Source organism: Toxotes jaculatrix, chromosome 22 (assembly GCF_017976425.1).
Source record: "Toxotes jaculatrix isolate fToxJac2 chromosome 22, fToxJac2.pri, whole genome shotgun sequence".
NCBI classification, from domain to species: Eukaryota; Metazoa; Chordata; class Actinopteri; family Toxotidae; genus Toxotes; species Toxotes jaculatrix.
In genome coordinates this window covers 4517461-4535608 of record NC_054415.1, presented here as the reverse complement: position 1 = coordinate 4535608, position 18148 = coordinate 4517461, and the positions used below count along the sequence as shown (strand labels likewise).

The following is an 18148-nucleotide window of genomic DNA, read 5'->3' as shown; positions in this document are numbered from 1 at the left end:
CAAAACAAGCAGGAATAAAAATTACACTGCAAAGTATCTCTGGTGTGTGCAGGAATCAAACAAGCGCTGGCATGCATTTTGTGGAACTGGGTGATAACATGAAAATTCAACAACCACTTTTTTTGTGTGCTTTTAATATTGTGCGGTGTAAAGATTAAAGGGCATGGCAGGATCACGGTTAACCGGAGCGAGGCAGAGAAAAACAAGATAAACAAAAGCACTGCTGAGAGATAATTTGCCGTACAGAGTGTAAGAAGCTGATCTTCAGCTTTTGCTGCTCATTTGGAGTTCAGTGTTCAATTCACCGCTGGCACGGTGTGTTGTAAACTATCAAATACCTACGAGGTCTTTGAAGTCTTGAACATTATATTAGGGAGTGAGCGCCGTGACTCCAAGCATTTGGATTCGCTGGTACACCCGGGACAGCGGGGGTTTTCAGGCGGAAAGAAATGCACCAATAATCAGAAGGTCTTCGGTCTGTGACAACAAAATCTTCTGGAGGGAAACCTAAAGTACAGCTTATTCTCTGTGACCTGCTCTGCAGTGGCTTCAGGACTGAAATAAAATGCACACTTGAACACTTTAAAATGGATATTATCACACCACTGACATTTAACCCTATCAAAAAAATAAACTACAATAATATCAGTTTAATTTGATTTAATTTAATTAATTTGTTCATAAAGAAAAATCTAAAACTCTAAATCATTCTGTGTGCTCAGTTTCCCTTTTGAAACGTCCTCCTTTTATGTGCTTTCATATGCAAAGCTGGGAAAATGAAAACTGAAACTCAAGAATAACCTTCAAGACAAAAAGAAAGGGCTATACTGAAGGAGTCGAGAGGAAATAAGATCAGCTTCACGCTGTTGACCCAAGAGCACATGACGTCGGACAAACACGAACACTTGAACACGAAAACCAGCAACATCAAAAACCAGTACATCCTTATAACTGGAGAAAGGTCATATTTAGAATCAAGGAAAAACTCTAGTGTTTAAACCAAAACTCCCATCAGAATCACACTTCGCACTGCATTCAGCTGTAAAGAGCACTTCAGCATCTGAAGCTATATCCAGCCTCTTTTCAAGAATGTTTTCTTGAAAATGAAATGATGAAATGATCAGAAGCGATAATTTAAAGCCCATCTGTTCTCCAGCACAACACATCTCAAAATGAAGACATCCACAAAATCCCTGTAGCAACGTGTCGCCATAACGAACAAATGAAACCAGCACTTTTTATAAAAGGCTTTGAACCCTAATCTTGTTCTTTCAGAATATTCCCCGACAAAAACTAAGTAAAAAGGTCAGATTCACATTAACCAGGAGCGTCATGGTTGGTCAACCTGCTGAATACCTGAATCAGCACTTCGGCCTGTGGGAGAGCTACTGAAAGTTGTAATCCTTTTTTTAAGATAAGATCAAACTTTAATCACACCCACAGGGCAATTTGGTCACTGCAGCAGCAAAAACTGGATTTAGTAGATGATAAAACAAATAAAAGGAGCTGAATATAATTGAAAAAAGTAATAAAACAGACAGAAAATGTTTATTATCTGTGTTGCGTTGACCCAAACATACAATCCTCTCAGAAAAAAAAAAAAAAGAAAAACTGTGAAAAAAACTTTTTTTTTTTTCTGACCAAGACATTTGCTGCATTGCACCATGCACTTTAGAATAAAAGAGACCAGCATCTCACATATGAGACCTGGTACATTTAATTTTTCACAGCCTGTGGGTTTCTTATGAAACACCTTGAAAAACTGTACCACCGTGTCAGGTGAGACCTGAGCCTCAACATCAAATAAGGTGCAGAGTGTTTCAATCTGTCCAACTCACTGCGCAGCACTGCCATTCGAGGTAAGTCCATACACTTTGTAGTGTAATGTCATTACCTTCTAAATTGAATACTTGTGGTGTCAAGCTTATTTGCACTGATCGCGGCAAATAATAATACAGACAATAGCTGATGGATGATAGCTTTCCCTCATTCAGCAGGTCGCAGTTTGAGATAGCAGGCTGTGCACATTCAATTCCCCATCCCACTGATGTGGCAAAGATGGAATATTTCATTAGGCGCTTGGATAAACAGAATCAGAGCTGTGATGTGTCTGTGTGAGCACGCCGGCTAAGCAGACTAAGCAGTTGTCTTGCTATTATCTAAAGCCACAGAGAGCAGCGGCTACACAGATTGGATCTCTGATTGCAGAGACCTCCAAGACTAAATTACTGGTTGAATATTACAGGGACACGATGGTCAAAATCAGCACAAGCTGCAGGAGTTTCGAGCGAAACTCTCCGACAACCCTCTGGGCATCATTCACGGTCAGCCCGGGTGACCGAACAACTTACTGTTGCACACAGTGTCCCAGCTCATTTGACCAGACTTGATGGAAAAACGCGGGAGGGGGAGGATAAGGAGAAGAACAAATATTATCTTCAAAAAGGAATAGAAATGGCTGGTGAGGAGAAGAGGAAAGATTTGTGAGAAAGAATGATTTCTAATCTTAGCCTCAAACACTAACACCTGATTCGTGAGCACAAAAATAAGCACTGGATTCACTTTTGAAAAAAACTGCGCTGTCTTTTACCTTGAACTCTGCTTTGTCTTGTTCCTGTCCTTCCCAATCCCACCCTCTGCCTTAGTTTTAACATCCAAGAGGAGCCAATTACTCACACAGCCCCAGTAATTAACATGAGGGATGGTGAAGCCTAATGCTGCTAAGACTAGAGAATAGTGACAGTGAGACTGTCTCTAATGAGACAGATCCTAGGGATTCTCCTCTCTCGTCTCTGGCCTCTCAGACTGCTCTGGTCTCTACGATGGATGGCGCTAATTGCTACAACTGAAACTGTGTTATTTTAAAGTCCACTGTATGCTAGTAGAGAGGCAGGTGGGAGGAAGTGGCAGAAGTATGCAATTTTATGAATTTCCAAGGAAGAAGAGTGGAGATTACAAAGGAGGACTAAAGATATATCAAAACTATCCTGGTCACGCTTTTTAAAAAAAAAAAAAAAAGTCAACACAAATAGACACAAATTAGAAGCAAATCACAAAGAACCTGAGGACAGTGCAACAAACTGTAAACACATCTGGAGTCATGATCTGACAGATATAGATAAAGCTGGTGTTTCAAACTTTGCCTGAGGACGATGACAGAAGTGTGACTGACCCAAAACATCAAGGCTGTGGGACGTTAAACCACACAATGTAATGAAACATATTAAAATCTTCTTTAAGTGCTGATTACTGCAGCTTTAAGGCTTTTTACAGCTGCACTAATCAAATCTGAATCTGAGTGACCTTTGTGGTAAAGAATCAAAACACTGAGAGACAACAGACTGGGCTGTTTACCTGACAGTGGTAATTCTACAGATTGATGAATAACCAAGATTTGTTAATGGAGTTATGCTTCCTGTGATTATGACCTTGATATGAGTGAGATAACATGATTAAGATGTTTACATGACAGCTGCTGTAATCAGAGTACTCCCTTCCTCTGGTCATAATTAAATTATTAGACTGTGTGTAAATCTGGAATAATTGTTGTCCTGGCTGTGTTTTTGTGTGCGAGCAGCTGCACTCAGAGGGGAGGGATCTGCTCCAAAGAAACGCCCTTTTGGGCACAAAGGCTCAGGCCATATTAAGGCTGTGGGTCGCCGTGTCCTCAAGCTGCTCTATGGACCAAATCAAACACCACTTCCCTGTCCTCTGCCTACAGGCAGTAACTTGCGTCACCAGTCATACAGGAACGGAAGGAGGCTGACAGACACATCAAGTGACACACGAGGTCAATTATGACTCTTATGAGCCTTTAAACCATGACGACTTAATGTTGGACAACTCAAAAGCACCTGTCATTTAAGTGACCATACAGTATACCCACCGCCACAACAGCAACAGCCCAGTCATAGCTTAGCAACAGCAACTAGCACGGCAAAGCTGTCACACTGGATTTCTCCAGATGCTGAAGCGATGTGTACGGGGGCTCGTCCAGGAAGAACGATACTTATTGTACTGTAAGTATTGTATAGTATTGTAGTGTAAGTGCCCACCACTCACACCTGCAAGAACACACAAACAAAACAAACGCACATGTCGTCTGTGGCAGCCACCTTAGAAGTTCCTTCTTCATTTATTTCTCATTTGTAGTCCACTTACTGAATTTCCCGTTCGGTACAGAAACATATCTCACCGAGGCAGCATAAGTGAGACTCTAAAGCCTCTGCACTTTATATTTTTTCAGAGCCAGCAGCTCCGACACACATCTCATTCACACACTACGTCTGGTTTTCTCGATTCACTGATCTCGATGTACCAGGACTCGTGAGCTGCTCCTGATAAACACCCTAAATTCTAATCTCTGCTGCGTCATTGCTTAAAAACAAGGAGGTGAAAACTGTTTCCTGAAGTTAAGCCTGGGTTTAAAATGATGTCCTGAGGTTTGCAGTTCCATTACCTTACCAGAGATAAGGCCAGCACTCTCTCAGCTTGCCGGTGAACTACGGTTTATGTAGTGCACTCCTCCGTGCTGTCCTGCCAAATGGATACCAAGCATTTAAAGGAAAGATAGTGCTTGAGGAACAGTTTGGATAAGCACAGTTGGGACATTTGGATTTTTTGGTGCTTGGATTAAGTACAAAACACGGTGAGAACATTTAATGAGAGGGATTTCTCTGTATGCTGGTTTGATGAGTTTTGCAGGTGGGTAGAAAGGATGGAGGCAATAGCTACAGCTGGCCTACAGGAGAGACAAGAAGGTTCAAGTGTCCCAGATATGCACCGATTGTGTAAAGTCCCATGGCACATTTGTTGTGATGACATATTATTTTTTCTAAATATGAGATGATAGTGTGAAAAACTGCAGCCAAGGTGTGAGGATTCAGAGCTTCGGTTGCATTTTCACAGTAAAAACTACTAAATAACACCTTCTTTTATCAATTACACACTGCTCAGTATGTGATCTGTAGGACGTGCTGCACGCCAACAGACTATGTCCCAAAGAAATGTCCCACCTCTGATTGACCGAGCTCAGTTTTGCCTCTCTGCGCCCAGGGCTCTGTGGTGACAGCACCGTGTGAATAAGACATACTTAGACTACTCCTTGTGGACACAATTAAGCGAGCCCAGATCCCTTTTTACTGTCTTACTCACCAGTTTTGATTATCTCCAGTTTCCAACTTAAAGGAGATGTCGTCTTCTATCACGAGCACCTCACAGATGTATTCTTGGAAAATCCAGCGGGCTGTCGCATGTCATGGGAGCGTGGAGGCACAGTGGAACTGAGCTCCATTAAGATCCCGCAACTAAGCCGTCAGTGTCTCGACTCTTATTCAAAACCATAAATAAGTTGCAAAATTAATGATTTCGCACATTCAACGTGTGTAAAGCGGCTCCATGTGGGTCCAGGTGTCGTAAATGCTTTTAAATAAGAAAAGTTTTATAAATAAAACATTACATTACTAAAGGTTTCTGTCTTGTCAAATCCTAAACAGACAGAAATCTCTTGGGAAGGATCAAGGTTTCACATTTCCTCCTCCATCTCTCTCGTTCCCCCAAAGACATCAGATCATTACAGCGAAGACGACGCAGGAAGCTCCCACGGCAGCATCATGGTGAAGTGACCGCAGGTGGGCCACCTGATGGATTTGTCTATCTGACACCATTACTGTACTGACAAGGGTGGAGGACAGCCGGAGTCTGGGGGTGGTGGGTCTTTGTGTGATGAGGGCCAATTAGGGAGCAAATTCCACACCTCTTCACGGTCACATCAGCGGACCGCATCTGCTGCTGTGCGTCGAGCATCGTGTCACACTCACCACCCAGCACATCCACATCTGTGTCCCGCCTTGTCAGTCAACACTTCCCACCCTCCCTCACCTCCAGTCCACACATATGCACACTCACTCACACGTCTCCATCCCCATCTCAGTCCCCGCCTCTTTGCATGAAGCTGGAGAGAGTGATGGCAGACAGGATATCATGTTGGAATGATACAGATGCTTTATTTTTGCACAACTTGGTTTTATGAGATTTAAGGACGCCGCCATTTGACATGGTTTCAGATCCTGTTTCTAACGGGCAGTGTCCTCGGTTTTCTGACCTGCAGTCTGCATAAAGTGGGAAGAGGTAGACAGAGGGGAAATCGAAGAGGAGGGGGTATGGAAGGGAAGGAAAAGAAAGAAAGCGGGCTGAGAGTTTAAGAGGAGTCGAGCTTTTGACGCAGACGGGGAGTGGAAACAGTTGCCATGGAAACCCCACCCTGCCTCCAATGAGTCAATGAGTAAGTGAGAGGAGGAAAAAAGAGGGCAGCGAATACGTGGAGGGATGACAGAAAGTGAGCTTTAGACTAAAGGTATTTGTCTGATCTGTCTAACCTTTGTCAGAAAGAGGAACAGAAAGAGGCAAATTAATACACAAGCAAAACAGAGAGCAGCTGTTCCTGATTCTTTGACAACACACACACACAAAAAAAGCAACCTACAATGTGCCATCACCTCAAGAACACCTCGATCTTAAAAAGCCTCAGTCTGGTCCTTACTCATCTACACACTGGGCCCCAGCTCAGAGCTTCGCACTGAGGCGCCCCTCTGTCCAGACTTTTACCTTTTACTAGGTTTCTCACAGAGATGATAAATAATGAAAGAAGGGGCACTGGGGAGCTGTTAGTCTTATTATCCCGATTATTGCTGTCATCCATCAAACATCAGGCTATTAAACAACTTCCGCCTCGTGGCTGTATGCCTCCATCAACCAGTCAAGTTGCAGTTTACATCAGTGTGTGCCCACACTCATATATGTAGTGAAGACTTTGAAAGAATTTAATGAAAGGCATTAAGTGTATTTTGTCATAATTAGCATATGAAAATGTGTTTTGAGAGTTCACAATGACCTTAACCTTTGACCTTTTGACCACCAAAATCGAATGTGTCCTTCCTTTAGTCCAAGCAAACAAGCATCTGTGGCAAATTTTAAGAAATTCCCTCAAGGCGTTCCTGAGATATCATGGAATCGGAAGGACGGATTGGATGAACAACCTGAAAACAGAATGTCTCCGGCCTCGCTGGCATAAAAACTCAGACATGTGACTAGCGGCAAGAGAGAGGGGCCAACTGCAGCTACCGATTCAGATTTGAAGTGTGCTTTCACATGTCACATTTTAGACTTTTAGATGAGCACCAAATTGAAGACATGCTGAGAAATACTGAGTGAGACAAAAACAAAAAACAAAAAACAAAAACAAAGAATAGGTTCCAGAGAGATAAAACTGATGAATGAAAGGAGGAAGTGAAGATAAGGAAAGCGCAGCAGAGCAGCAGAATAGAAAGTGGGAGACAGACAGAGATTCATATTTCTTTCTATGCTGCACGACTCCAGGATGATCAAACCAACAACCGTGGATAGACAGATGGACTTGCAGTCTCTCTCCATCTCTCTCTCATTAGTAAACACCATCAGTATTGCGTACAGTTGCCCAAGTCATTAACACAAACTCAGTGCCCCTGTGGGCATCAAACTGCCCATTAACTCACAGTCTCAACCACTACTTCCTGCTATTAAGGCATATGTTGTCTGTGCATGCATGTAAAGGCTAAAACACACAAATGAAAACAGACATAAATGTCAGGGCTTGCAAGCTAACAAAGCGGTAAAATAGATACACACTTGCACCCTTTAAAGACAGATACGGGGACATGCAATCACACCCTTCATAAACTTTAGGTCCCTGTTAGTGGATGTTCACAGTGAATGCTCTGTTTAAAGGTCCCTCTTCTCTTCAAACCACTTATTCTTCTTCTTTTACATGGTAGCCAAGCCATTATCAATGGAGCCAACATTCCCAAAAGTATAATGGAGTAAGGTTAAAGGTAACCATTAGGGTTGGACGATATCTACCATAAAAAGACAGAAATATTTGCAGAGATTTTGCCATTCAGTCCAAGTTCATATTTAGAGAGACTATTCCAGGAAATCTGCGACTGTAAACTCCAGCAGCGGAGAACAGTCTTTGCACAAAAACGCTTTTTGCTTCCTACCTGCAAATGGTTTATAGTAATTTTCTCAGTAGAACTTTTAGGAAATATACTATATTCACATTGCAAATAAAGACAACAAAGCATGTGCCATTAGGCAGCAGGCTGTGAAAGGTTAAACCTGGGGCATCAAGAGATTAATGAAAAGCAGGAAAAACATATTTCTGCTACACAAAAGGATGTTCCTGTTTCAGACTTTCCTTTAATCTTTGCTTTTCTTCTTGTGAATTATTGAATAATTTCAACCACATCAAGATTTTCACAAACTACTCAAACAAATAAAATTGCCTTTAGTTTCATTGGGAAAGAAGTAAATATAGTGCACTAGGTAGCAAAGGACCGGTTTCAGACACAGCTACAGTGATTATGTACACGGCCATGTCATTTGCATGTAGGGAGGGCTGAGAGAACGAGGCTGTGAGAAACTAACAGAGCATCTCTTTACCTTTTCACCTGAGGCTGACCTCCCGATCGTCAGCTCTATTATTCAGAGACGGTCAAAGATAGAGACCATGCTCGCTCATCACTAAGTGCTTTACTGTGTCCACACAGCTAAAAGGCACAGGCTGAGGACGACACGAAGGTGTGTGTGTGTATCCTTGTGTGAAGGAAGAATTGAAGGAAAGAAGATGAGGAAAGCAGCCAAGCAAGGAACAACAAGAAAGAAACAAACAAACGTAATGAGCACATGAAAGACTCACGGGTGTGGGGAAAATGAGTCCTACAATCCTGATGTCCTTCATACTCCTAACACATTTATATTTCCCTGCATCAGTCAGTTAATGTGCCCTTTAAGTTATTTACTCTAAATGTCTGAGTTTACACTAAATACACGCACGCTAAGCCAAACGTCCGGAAATTAGTTCAAATATTTAAAACTGCTTTTAAAATATTTTTCTGCTGGGCTCTGGGATCTCCAAACGAAAGCACGCACGCTGCCTGTTAATGAAACTGTGTGAAGGTCAGATTATAAAAAGCCACAAATTTAATAGCCATGTTTTCCAGTTCAATTTTCCCTAAATAATTCAGCCATTCTTGATCAAGAGTAGCCCACTTACTGTAGGCATCACGACTAGTCTACACACACTTACTCCTCTCCGCTCTCCATCTCCCACATCAAATCTATGTGGATTACCAGACGATAGGCCTGATTTCACATGGGCTCAGGCTATTAACGCTCTGACCTTGGATTTCAACCAGGCAATTTGTCTAAGAGCTGGCACAGCCTTAGCTGCCCTGGCTGACTCTGTCCAAGCTCCACGATTGGTATGAGTGGCAGTAACTCTCCTACTGTCTGCCCGTCAGCCTCCATCCCCCAGAAAAATGTCTTTTCTTTACCACTCAAGGGTTATGTTTAAATTGCTGTGATGAACTACTTCAGATCTATCGCTTCTAATTCTCTTTTCTCCCTCACCCCTTAGTCTCCCTTAGATTTATCACTTACCATAGATCTCACCAAGCTCCAGTGTATCTCTCTGTTTCTCAACTGTTGTCCTTCTTTTTTTCTCCCGCCCTGGTCTGGTGTCATCTTTGTAAATCTCCACATCATTTGTCCACATGTGGCCCATTTAAACCACACGTACAGTTTAGACCTGTGATCTGTATCGGGACATATTTTCCAGAAAGTTGGCGACCATTCAAGTTGATTTTTTTCCTTAGAAAGTGATAATACTGTCCAGATTATGATTACACCTGTCTGAGATCCAATCACAGTACAAACCAGGACCACCTCCAGAAGTGGTCGGGCTAATTCAACTCCATCTCAATGTGTTCTACCTGTTTTTACATCTTGCATTAAGAAGATGGGTTTTTCCTTATCTAGATAAGACAGCTGGAAACCGTGATGATTATCTGCGAATCAGTCAGGTTTTTTTTTGCACAGGATGAAAGCCTGATTTTTATTGTTGCATGACTGTGGTGTCTCCGTGGATGTTGCAGAGGTGGGAAGCAAGACTGAAAACTCCAGAACACCTCTTCTTTAAACTGTGAGTCATGCCATGCAATCAGTCATGAAAGTCACTAAACTGACGCGAAGAACACAATAAACATAAATGATCTACACAAGCCACTGCAAGGTTTGTGTTTGGCCACTGAGAAACATTCAGCACAGCTGTCTCTGCAATGATAATTCCTGGGCCAGTGGAAAGTACTAATTCCAGAGTGGGAGCTTTCTAGGGCCCAGAAACTACATTTAGGGTTTCCAGGTTCCTCCAGTCAAAACACAAGCAGAGTTCCTGAGCTCCTAAAATGGTTCCTGCAGTGTAGAAAGTGTATACCACATATACTGCCATCCATCCATCCACTAAGCCTCATCCTCTCTGCAGCACTGAGGCCCATTGTTGAAGCGTCATTAATGCACCAGTTAACCTCCCTTTACCCCTCTCTCTCTCTCTCTCTGCAACAGTTTATCTGCAGTCCATGTACTTATGTGGTTATCATAGTCTGTGTCCCATCGTCAAGCCTCGTCCCCCTTTCCCCACTATTTCCTGTTGTGTCTTTCTCACCTCTATTTGTTCTCACTTTTTACTGTTCATCTCTTTCTCTGCGTCCAATGTTTTACCGGCAGTGGCTCTGTGAGTGGTTATCAGAGAAAATTACACTTCTGTTACAAACAAATAGCTCTTTTTTTTTTGGTCCCTCCTGTTGTCTGTTCAGAGAGGGGGAAAGAAAAGTGGCTCCACTGAAATCCGCCTGCTCCCGGCCTTGAAGAATGCACCTCCATTAAGGATTCAGGGGAGACTTAGCCACCAGACAGCTGGGCCTAATGGCACGGCTAGGCTAATGCACGCCATACACAGATAACAGCTCGTACACACACACACACACGAAGAGACACCCTTTAATATCGCAGCCTACTGACTGGTGGCGATGAGCATATATTCAGCAAACAAACGGTAAACAGGAGTCAGAAGAATATGGATTAAACATCAGTGAGTCTAAGCCCATTTAAGCACTGCCGGCTTAATAAAACTGATAAAGGCCACACACATGAACATGCACACACAGACACCACAGAAGAACCAGAATCACAGAGTCTGAAACGCTGTCCTGAACTAAAAACACCAAGTGTCAAAAGCTTAAAGCCATTCAAATCTTATCTTTGTTTGTCTACATTACACCCAGTTGCTCAGTTGTGTGCTCTTGTGAAGCAGTTAATGCAGCTAATTAGACACTGAGAGCTGCAGCCAACACTTGATTTTAAAGAGTTGAACCTCCAGACGAGTGATTCCACTTAAACCAACACTCCAGCAGCTAATCGATTACAGACAGATAGTTGGGAGGTTTGGGACTAAAGCCAAAAGGACATGGCAGCAAGTGAAAGCAACTATCTAATCACACACTCTTCTCAGATGGAATATTTAACATATCCAGAACACGCTGTCCTTATTGACCACCACTCCTCCCACTTCCTGTGCTCATATATGTGCCTCTTGACTATACACAGCAGCATAGCAGTTACCAGCCAGTCCTCCTCAGCTAGCATCCTACCTGGTCCCAAGTCTGCTCTGCGTCAATGGGTTTGCGGTGATAGTAAAAAAAAATAATAATAAAAAAATAATGCAGCAATACGGTCAGCTCATTTTTGAACTGCAGATGACAAAACAATTTCAACTCAAGGTCCACTTAGTCGCTCACTCTGGAGCTTTCAGCCCGATCAAACTGTGGCCATTAGCAGATTTTGCACAGTTGCTATGGAAATGTAGCTTTCTGTGATCCTGAGCATCCTGAGGGTGTGCAGCGGGTTGCACAAATGAATGAGTGGTCCTTGAGTTGATTTGTCAACTGAGAAAATGTGATTTACTGGATTTGGAAATATGCACCATGTGAACCCATCCACTGAAATAATAAAGGTCTTAAAACTAGATTTTTCCACAAGGCCTCATGACAAGAGGTTAAAGATCAAGAAGGAAAGCTGGACCCACTCTAAAGCACAAACTGTTGGCAAATTGCATTTTCATAAAGGGCCACTACTACTACTACAATAAAACTATAAGACAGTGAACCTGGACCTTATGGTGGCCCTGGAGGTCTTGGGTCCCATTGCAGCAGCCTGCTTTGCTTTACTAGTAATCTAGTGTCTGTTTCTAGGAGGTGAGTGGAGGTAACGAGGATGTAAAGGGAGAAAGGGTGAGGAGAAGGTAACTCACAGGGGACGGTGCGGAGGTAGAGGTTGTCCCGGATGATCTGCTGCAGCTCGTGGTCCACCGAGCCTTTCTGGAACCGCAGGTTGAGGTAGTGGCGCAGGTCTTTGTCTATCACGCCCCCTGGAGGAACACAAGTGACTGTAATCAGTAATCACACCTGTCCCGGCAAATTGATCCCCCTGAAATGATGGGCTGTACATTTTTGCTCCTGTAGAAGTAAAGAGATGATTTGAGGAGAAAGAACCTAATCAGGCCTTGGCCAGAAACGGGGGCAACTGGATGTGTTTGTGAATTACCCAGAAAGCCCTGCCCCCGTTTTCTGTGCAATTTCCAAACTTCAAGAGCAAGCAGTGGAAGCTCCGAGCACTGCAGCGACAAATGACCCAGAAATCACTGAAAGCCACAGTAAACAATTTGAATTTGCAAAATCCCTACAAACAAACACAGCCAACACTAATGAATACACTGTGCCCTCTCTCCGATTCAGCATCTGTGATGTGCAGCCACCGATTGGTGGAGGTGTTAATTGGAGCGGTGGCCAAATGTGTGGAGAAATGTCTACACATAAATCACCCGCGGACTCCCCCGGGGGCTGTTTTTACTTCCATTCTCCTCTCCCTCACCATCACCCCCACCTGAACCTACTCCTCTCTTTCCTCTCCCCCTCTCTCCAGCAGCCCCAGTTGGGGTGATTGGACTTTCACTTAAAACCAGAACATCTCGCTGGCTCAGCAGGAAACAAGATAAAAAAAATAAAAAATAAAAATAAGTGATGGAGGCAGCGACAGAGAAATGGAGGTAGGGGATAAGAGAGATGGAAGGCAAGGGCAAATCCCACGGGGGAGTAGAAAGGGGGAGAGCAAGCTAAAATAAGCATCAGCTCCACGCCCCCTTCCCCAACAAATACTCCATCTATCTACTCCGCCACACACTCACATAATCACATTTCAAATGGAGGCAGGACAGGACGGCTGGGAGGAGAGGGGGCAGCTCGACTGACGTTACTTAAGGGATTCCTCATGATGCTGCTTTAACCAACACGCTTCTCATACGTGCTACTTCTCTGCGTAGAAGTAAAGAAGCAGAGAGACAGACGGACAGAGGTGCACGGGCTGAAAAGACATTCGTCTAACCTTCAACATCCTGCTTAAAGCAGCAGCTTGGCACTGTGCCACATAGCATTTAGCTCCCCCTTTCTTCTTTTTTCCCCTCTGTGATCCCCAGGCAATGACATCCAAGCATGATATGTTTGAGAGCACACATATCAACAATGCACACACACGAGACAGAGGCATCTGAACAGTAACAGACATGCAGTCGACTGTAGAAAGGCTCAGACAGAAGGTGGGTGACACTGTAATTCGTGGATAACCTAGTCTGGAAGTTTTCTGTCATACTGGGGAGATCTTTTATTTAGCACATTCTGGTTCTTGAGTCGTGTGTTCTCAAATTACCTCTCATTCTCACTCACACACACACAACAACAACATGCACGACTCCATCAGAGCTGAACTAATTCATGGAGCGTTGCATTATGATCATGCAAACCTGAATTAGTGAGACCGGCTCCATCTGTGTCTCTGTCAAAGACGTGGAGCAGCACGACCAGCCAATTTATATTTGCATGAGAAAAGAAGCCAAGCCAGTGAGTCTGCATACTGAAAAGGTGAGCAGACTCACAATCACACACATGCACACACACACACGTATTAAACACACTAAATGGCACCTCTTGCGCGGACAGCGGTTGTGCAGCCAGTGTAGTGTCAGAGTCCTCTTTCCACAGGTTTTGTGATGCAAATAATCTCCGCTGGAGGAAATCTTGCGCCGGATCTATCCCACTGGAATCCCCCCCCCCCTAGTACTGTCCTGTCCCCTCAGGTCCCCCAACTCTGTCTCTGTTTGCCCCAGTGTAGCCACTGCCAGCCAGCCCGGGAGCCGAACCACCTCTCTCTGCACTCCACGGTGGAGAGATGAAACAGGAGAGCGCAGCCGATTGAGTGGCACAGAGGCAAAGAGTGTCTGTCTGTGTGAGAGAGAGAGACAGAGCGGGAAAGAGGAGGGGAAGGGAAGAAGTGTGTGTGCAAGAGAGTGTGTGTGTGTTGCTGCGAGTGAGGGAGAGCGACCACTGAAGCGCGGCTCTGGCGGTGGGGACCTATCGCACTGAGATCCCTTTCCCTCTTGGATCCCTCCAGATTCTCAGGTCCTACAACGCCCCCCATCTGCAGCACAGGGCACTACATCTGCTCCACATGCCTCTTTCAGATTAAAAGCCGTCCACTGCCACATCACACACCTCTCCTGGTGTATAGCATCCACATGACCTGGCTCTGACCTTCCTCTTCCTCCAAAATCCGTTACCACATGATGAGACTGAACATTATGTTTCAGCCAAATTCGCCGCTGTCTCTCTCCAACAGAACATCATTCCTACTAATTAGGTTGTTGTTTGTTTACTCAGTGTTTAGAAACCAACATCAGTGGTTTCTGGTTACTCTTCTGTGTTGCAGATTCTCCCCATTCTGGTCATGCAGTCATTCCATTTATCTGCTCCTCCTCTCCACTTTTTCTTTTAGTGATAATATATATTTTTCTATATTTATGTTTATGCACTTGAAAGCCCCACAAACAGCTTGACTTTAACAGTCTGCTGCATCTAAATGGAACTGAACAATGTACGATTTCATGAGTTTAATCTCAGCCTTCAGAGGAATAAAATACTATGAAAGCATGCGCAGACTTTTGATGTGTTTTTCATGTTTGTCAACTATTTAACTATGGATAACAACATATACTCTATGGCATTTTTTTATGAATTGCTTGTTTCAGTCTACAAATTGCCAGAAAACAGTGAAAAACACTCATAATGATTTCCAAGAGCCCAAGGTGATGTCTTGTTTTGTGTGACCCATAGTCCACAGTTCTGAATATGGGAAGGCAGCCAAAACTCATACTCAATAAACTGGAGCTATTCCCTAAAGGTAAATCAATTTTATTTTTTTTTTTATCAAAAAAGAGCCAGATTATATTTTAACATAACCAAGAACATAAAATGCATCTAAGTTACGTTAAAATTTTGCCAAACAGCCAGAGCCTTTAGACATAAAAGATAAAGGGCTCTCCTGATACTGCACATTGACCTTGAACTTCAGAGCAAGATAGGTTTTTCCATATTTTGGATTTAGCTGATATGTTTGATTGACGAGCATCACCAGCAGCACACACTGGTGGCTGCACCTCTCCTCAATATGACCTAATAATTGGCATAGAGACAGAGGAACAAGGGACAAGGTAGAGCTTTGGACTGACAATAACACAGGAAAATCCACTCAGTGGTGCATGAGCCAATAAGCTGAGCATGACAATAGTCCCGGAGGTATAGACAATTCATGCATTTCATCCCATTATTCGCTTATTATTCCTACTTCAACCTTGGAAAAGGTAACAGAAATGTTGCTGTACATGTGAGGCATAAAAAATATTACCATGATAGAGGATGAAAGGACTCATTGCATTTTAAGAAGCATTTCTAACATGTTTAGAGCAACAAGAAGGCATTATAACTGTTTCCTAAACAGATGGGTGAATGAAAATTGTTGTTGCTCTGCTGAAGAAGAGAATCCACCATTTAAGCTCAGAAGGTGCCATGTAAATCCCCTGGGAAGGTGGGAGAGAAAGAACAGCCTGTGGAGAGTCAAAAAAAACAAGACAGCAGCTGGTTCCTCTGGGGAAAGAGGTGCTACAACAGCTAACTGCCTCATACCCTGCCATAAACTCACAGACCAGCACTGACTACCACTGCAACATGTGGACCCAGGTGAGGCGCTCTGGAGCAGCACTCAACCTTAAAGAGACGGTGGTTATAAACACGCAGCCTCTGTTCTTCCAATTCGTTTGCGTTCATCAATTGAAATTACATTTGCATGTGTAATGAATTATTCATGGTTTATCGAGTTTGGCTTGCAGTTAAAAACTATAATTTGCAAAGTGTAATGATTTGTTCACAGCGATCACACATTTAGTTTTTAATTTAAATTCAACGGAATGAATAGCTCTATTTTCTGCAACTGGAAACTAAGTGTTGTGATTCTTTCAAAAAAGATATTTTCATGAAATTCATCTCTATCGATGGGTGTCTTCCAGCATCACTACGACAGAAACTATCATCACAGAAATAAATTAACATGGCAGACAAAGAAAGCCGGAGAACGACTATTTTCACTGGTCCTCCAACTTGTAGTTTAACTTCTCAGAGAAAAACACACAAGCTGATAAATCAAAAAGCTTTATGGGAACACTGATCAATCCGCCAAATGCCAAAAATACAGATCAACATCAGATCCGTGTGGAGCGATGAGGAGGCTGTAGCCTTCCTGAAATTAATAAGTGAAACAAACATAAACGACATATTTCCATCACCGTTTTCAAGCACAAATGCTTGTAGAGATTCAAAGTGTGTGCTGATGCTGAGCTGTCACCTCTGGGTCAGTGATTTATGTTACAACATGGGACAATTTACTGCAGGAATAGAGTAGAGTTATACGAGACGATAGAAAAAACTAAAATGTAGACTTGACTGTATCAAAGGTTCAGGCAGACAAAGGAGGCTCAGTGAAAACTGACTCCAAACGAGCCCACAAGGTCATCGTGATGGACATAAATGCAGAACACATGCACTTGTAACCCACTCAAAAAGCACTAAACAAAAACTTCAGCAGCGTTTTTGACAGCCAAGTCTTCAAAGTCTCCTGCAGAAGCCTGAAAACTTTCTATTCCATCAAGAAAAATCCAGCACGCAGGATGTGCTGACAGTCAGTCAGAGCTTGGAGCGCTGTCATCAGAGCCTCGCTGACAATATTTATCACACCCCGCTCTGAGGGCACCCGGCGGCAGTCACATATGTAGCATTATCACGCTGTGTGTGCGTGTGCATTAAAGTCAGAGGGAGCGCCAGCAGACAGCTGTTTGGATAATCAGACTAATTAAAAGTTCAGGATGAGCTTAAAACCTTGCCAGTTCCAGCCGACACACACTGCGCTCTGTTGATTAGCCTTCAATGAACATATATGAAACCAAGTCTGTGGTGAAAGTGCTGGAATCCATGAACACCAACTGGCTTTCAGATGGAGCTGCATGAACACACACAAAGAAATGAAAATGAAATGCTGATCCGAATGTTTTCTTCCTGTGAGCTGACTTTTCTCATTATCTCACATGCTCATCACCACATAACAACGGTAGCTATCAGTGGGGATTAGGCAAGAAAAATGAATTAAAATTAGGGTCATGTTTAGGTAGTCAAAGTTGCTTGTGTTCATTATGACAGAGTACACAGCTTTCAAGCAAATTTCAAGACTTTGTGAATCACTTTTCATCTTATCCAGGATTGATTAGAAGCCAATGGATTCAAAAATACATATATTTTTAAACCAGTTCACAGCATCCTTGGACTACGGTACCTGTTTCTACCTGTGCGAGAAAACATTCCATTATTTATCTTTTGAAACATTCCTCACATTTCCTAAAATTAAACAGCACGAGCCTGAAACACACATCCACGCTGAGCCTCCAGCTCTCCAAATCCCACAGGTGATTGCGTCGCATACCTCCCGTCTGCTGCTTTATGCTGACCATCCCCAGCTCACCCATTGCCATGGAAATTCACTCAGCTCACCAGCTGCCTGCTCGTGTGTGAGCATGTGTGTGTGTGTGCTTCTGATGTGCAGCATCTGTCTTCTGGCAGGGGGAGGCCTGGTCCATTTTAGCCTGGGAATGGGACACTGATAGTGCGGCTGGAGCAGGAAATGGAATATGTCCTTCATGTGCCGCCGTGTTTTGCAGTGGTCACGTTAAGCAGTGGATTGATGGGGAGCAGCCTGAGAGAGCAGGCTGGTACCTCATACTACTGAACCTGCCATATATTCAATCACATATGGTTCTGTTTATACCTATCAGAACGTGAAGTGGGCC

At 43.4% G+C, this 18148-nt stretch overlaps 1 protein-coding gene across 10 annotated transcripts in view; it reads right to left on the bottom strand.

The window, feature by feature from the left end:
- Nucleotides 1-18148, bottom strand: part of magi2a (membrane associated guanylate kinase, WW and PDZ domain containing 2a) — a 166160-nt gene that overhangs the window by 106467 nt on the left and 41545 nt on the right. For 9 of the 10 annotated variants that reach the window (XM_041029987.1, XM_041029988.1, XM_041029989.1 and 6 more), the window contains exon 2: nucleotides 12182-12298. In XM_041029987.1, the coding sequence (XP_040885921.1) occupies nucleotides 12182-12298 (117 nt within the window). Of the gene's footprint in view, nucleotides 1-12181; nucleotides 12299-13907; nucleotides 14024-18148 lie in introns of those variants that run through there. The other variant, XM_041029991.1, reaches the window with a different exon arrangement.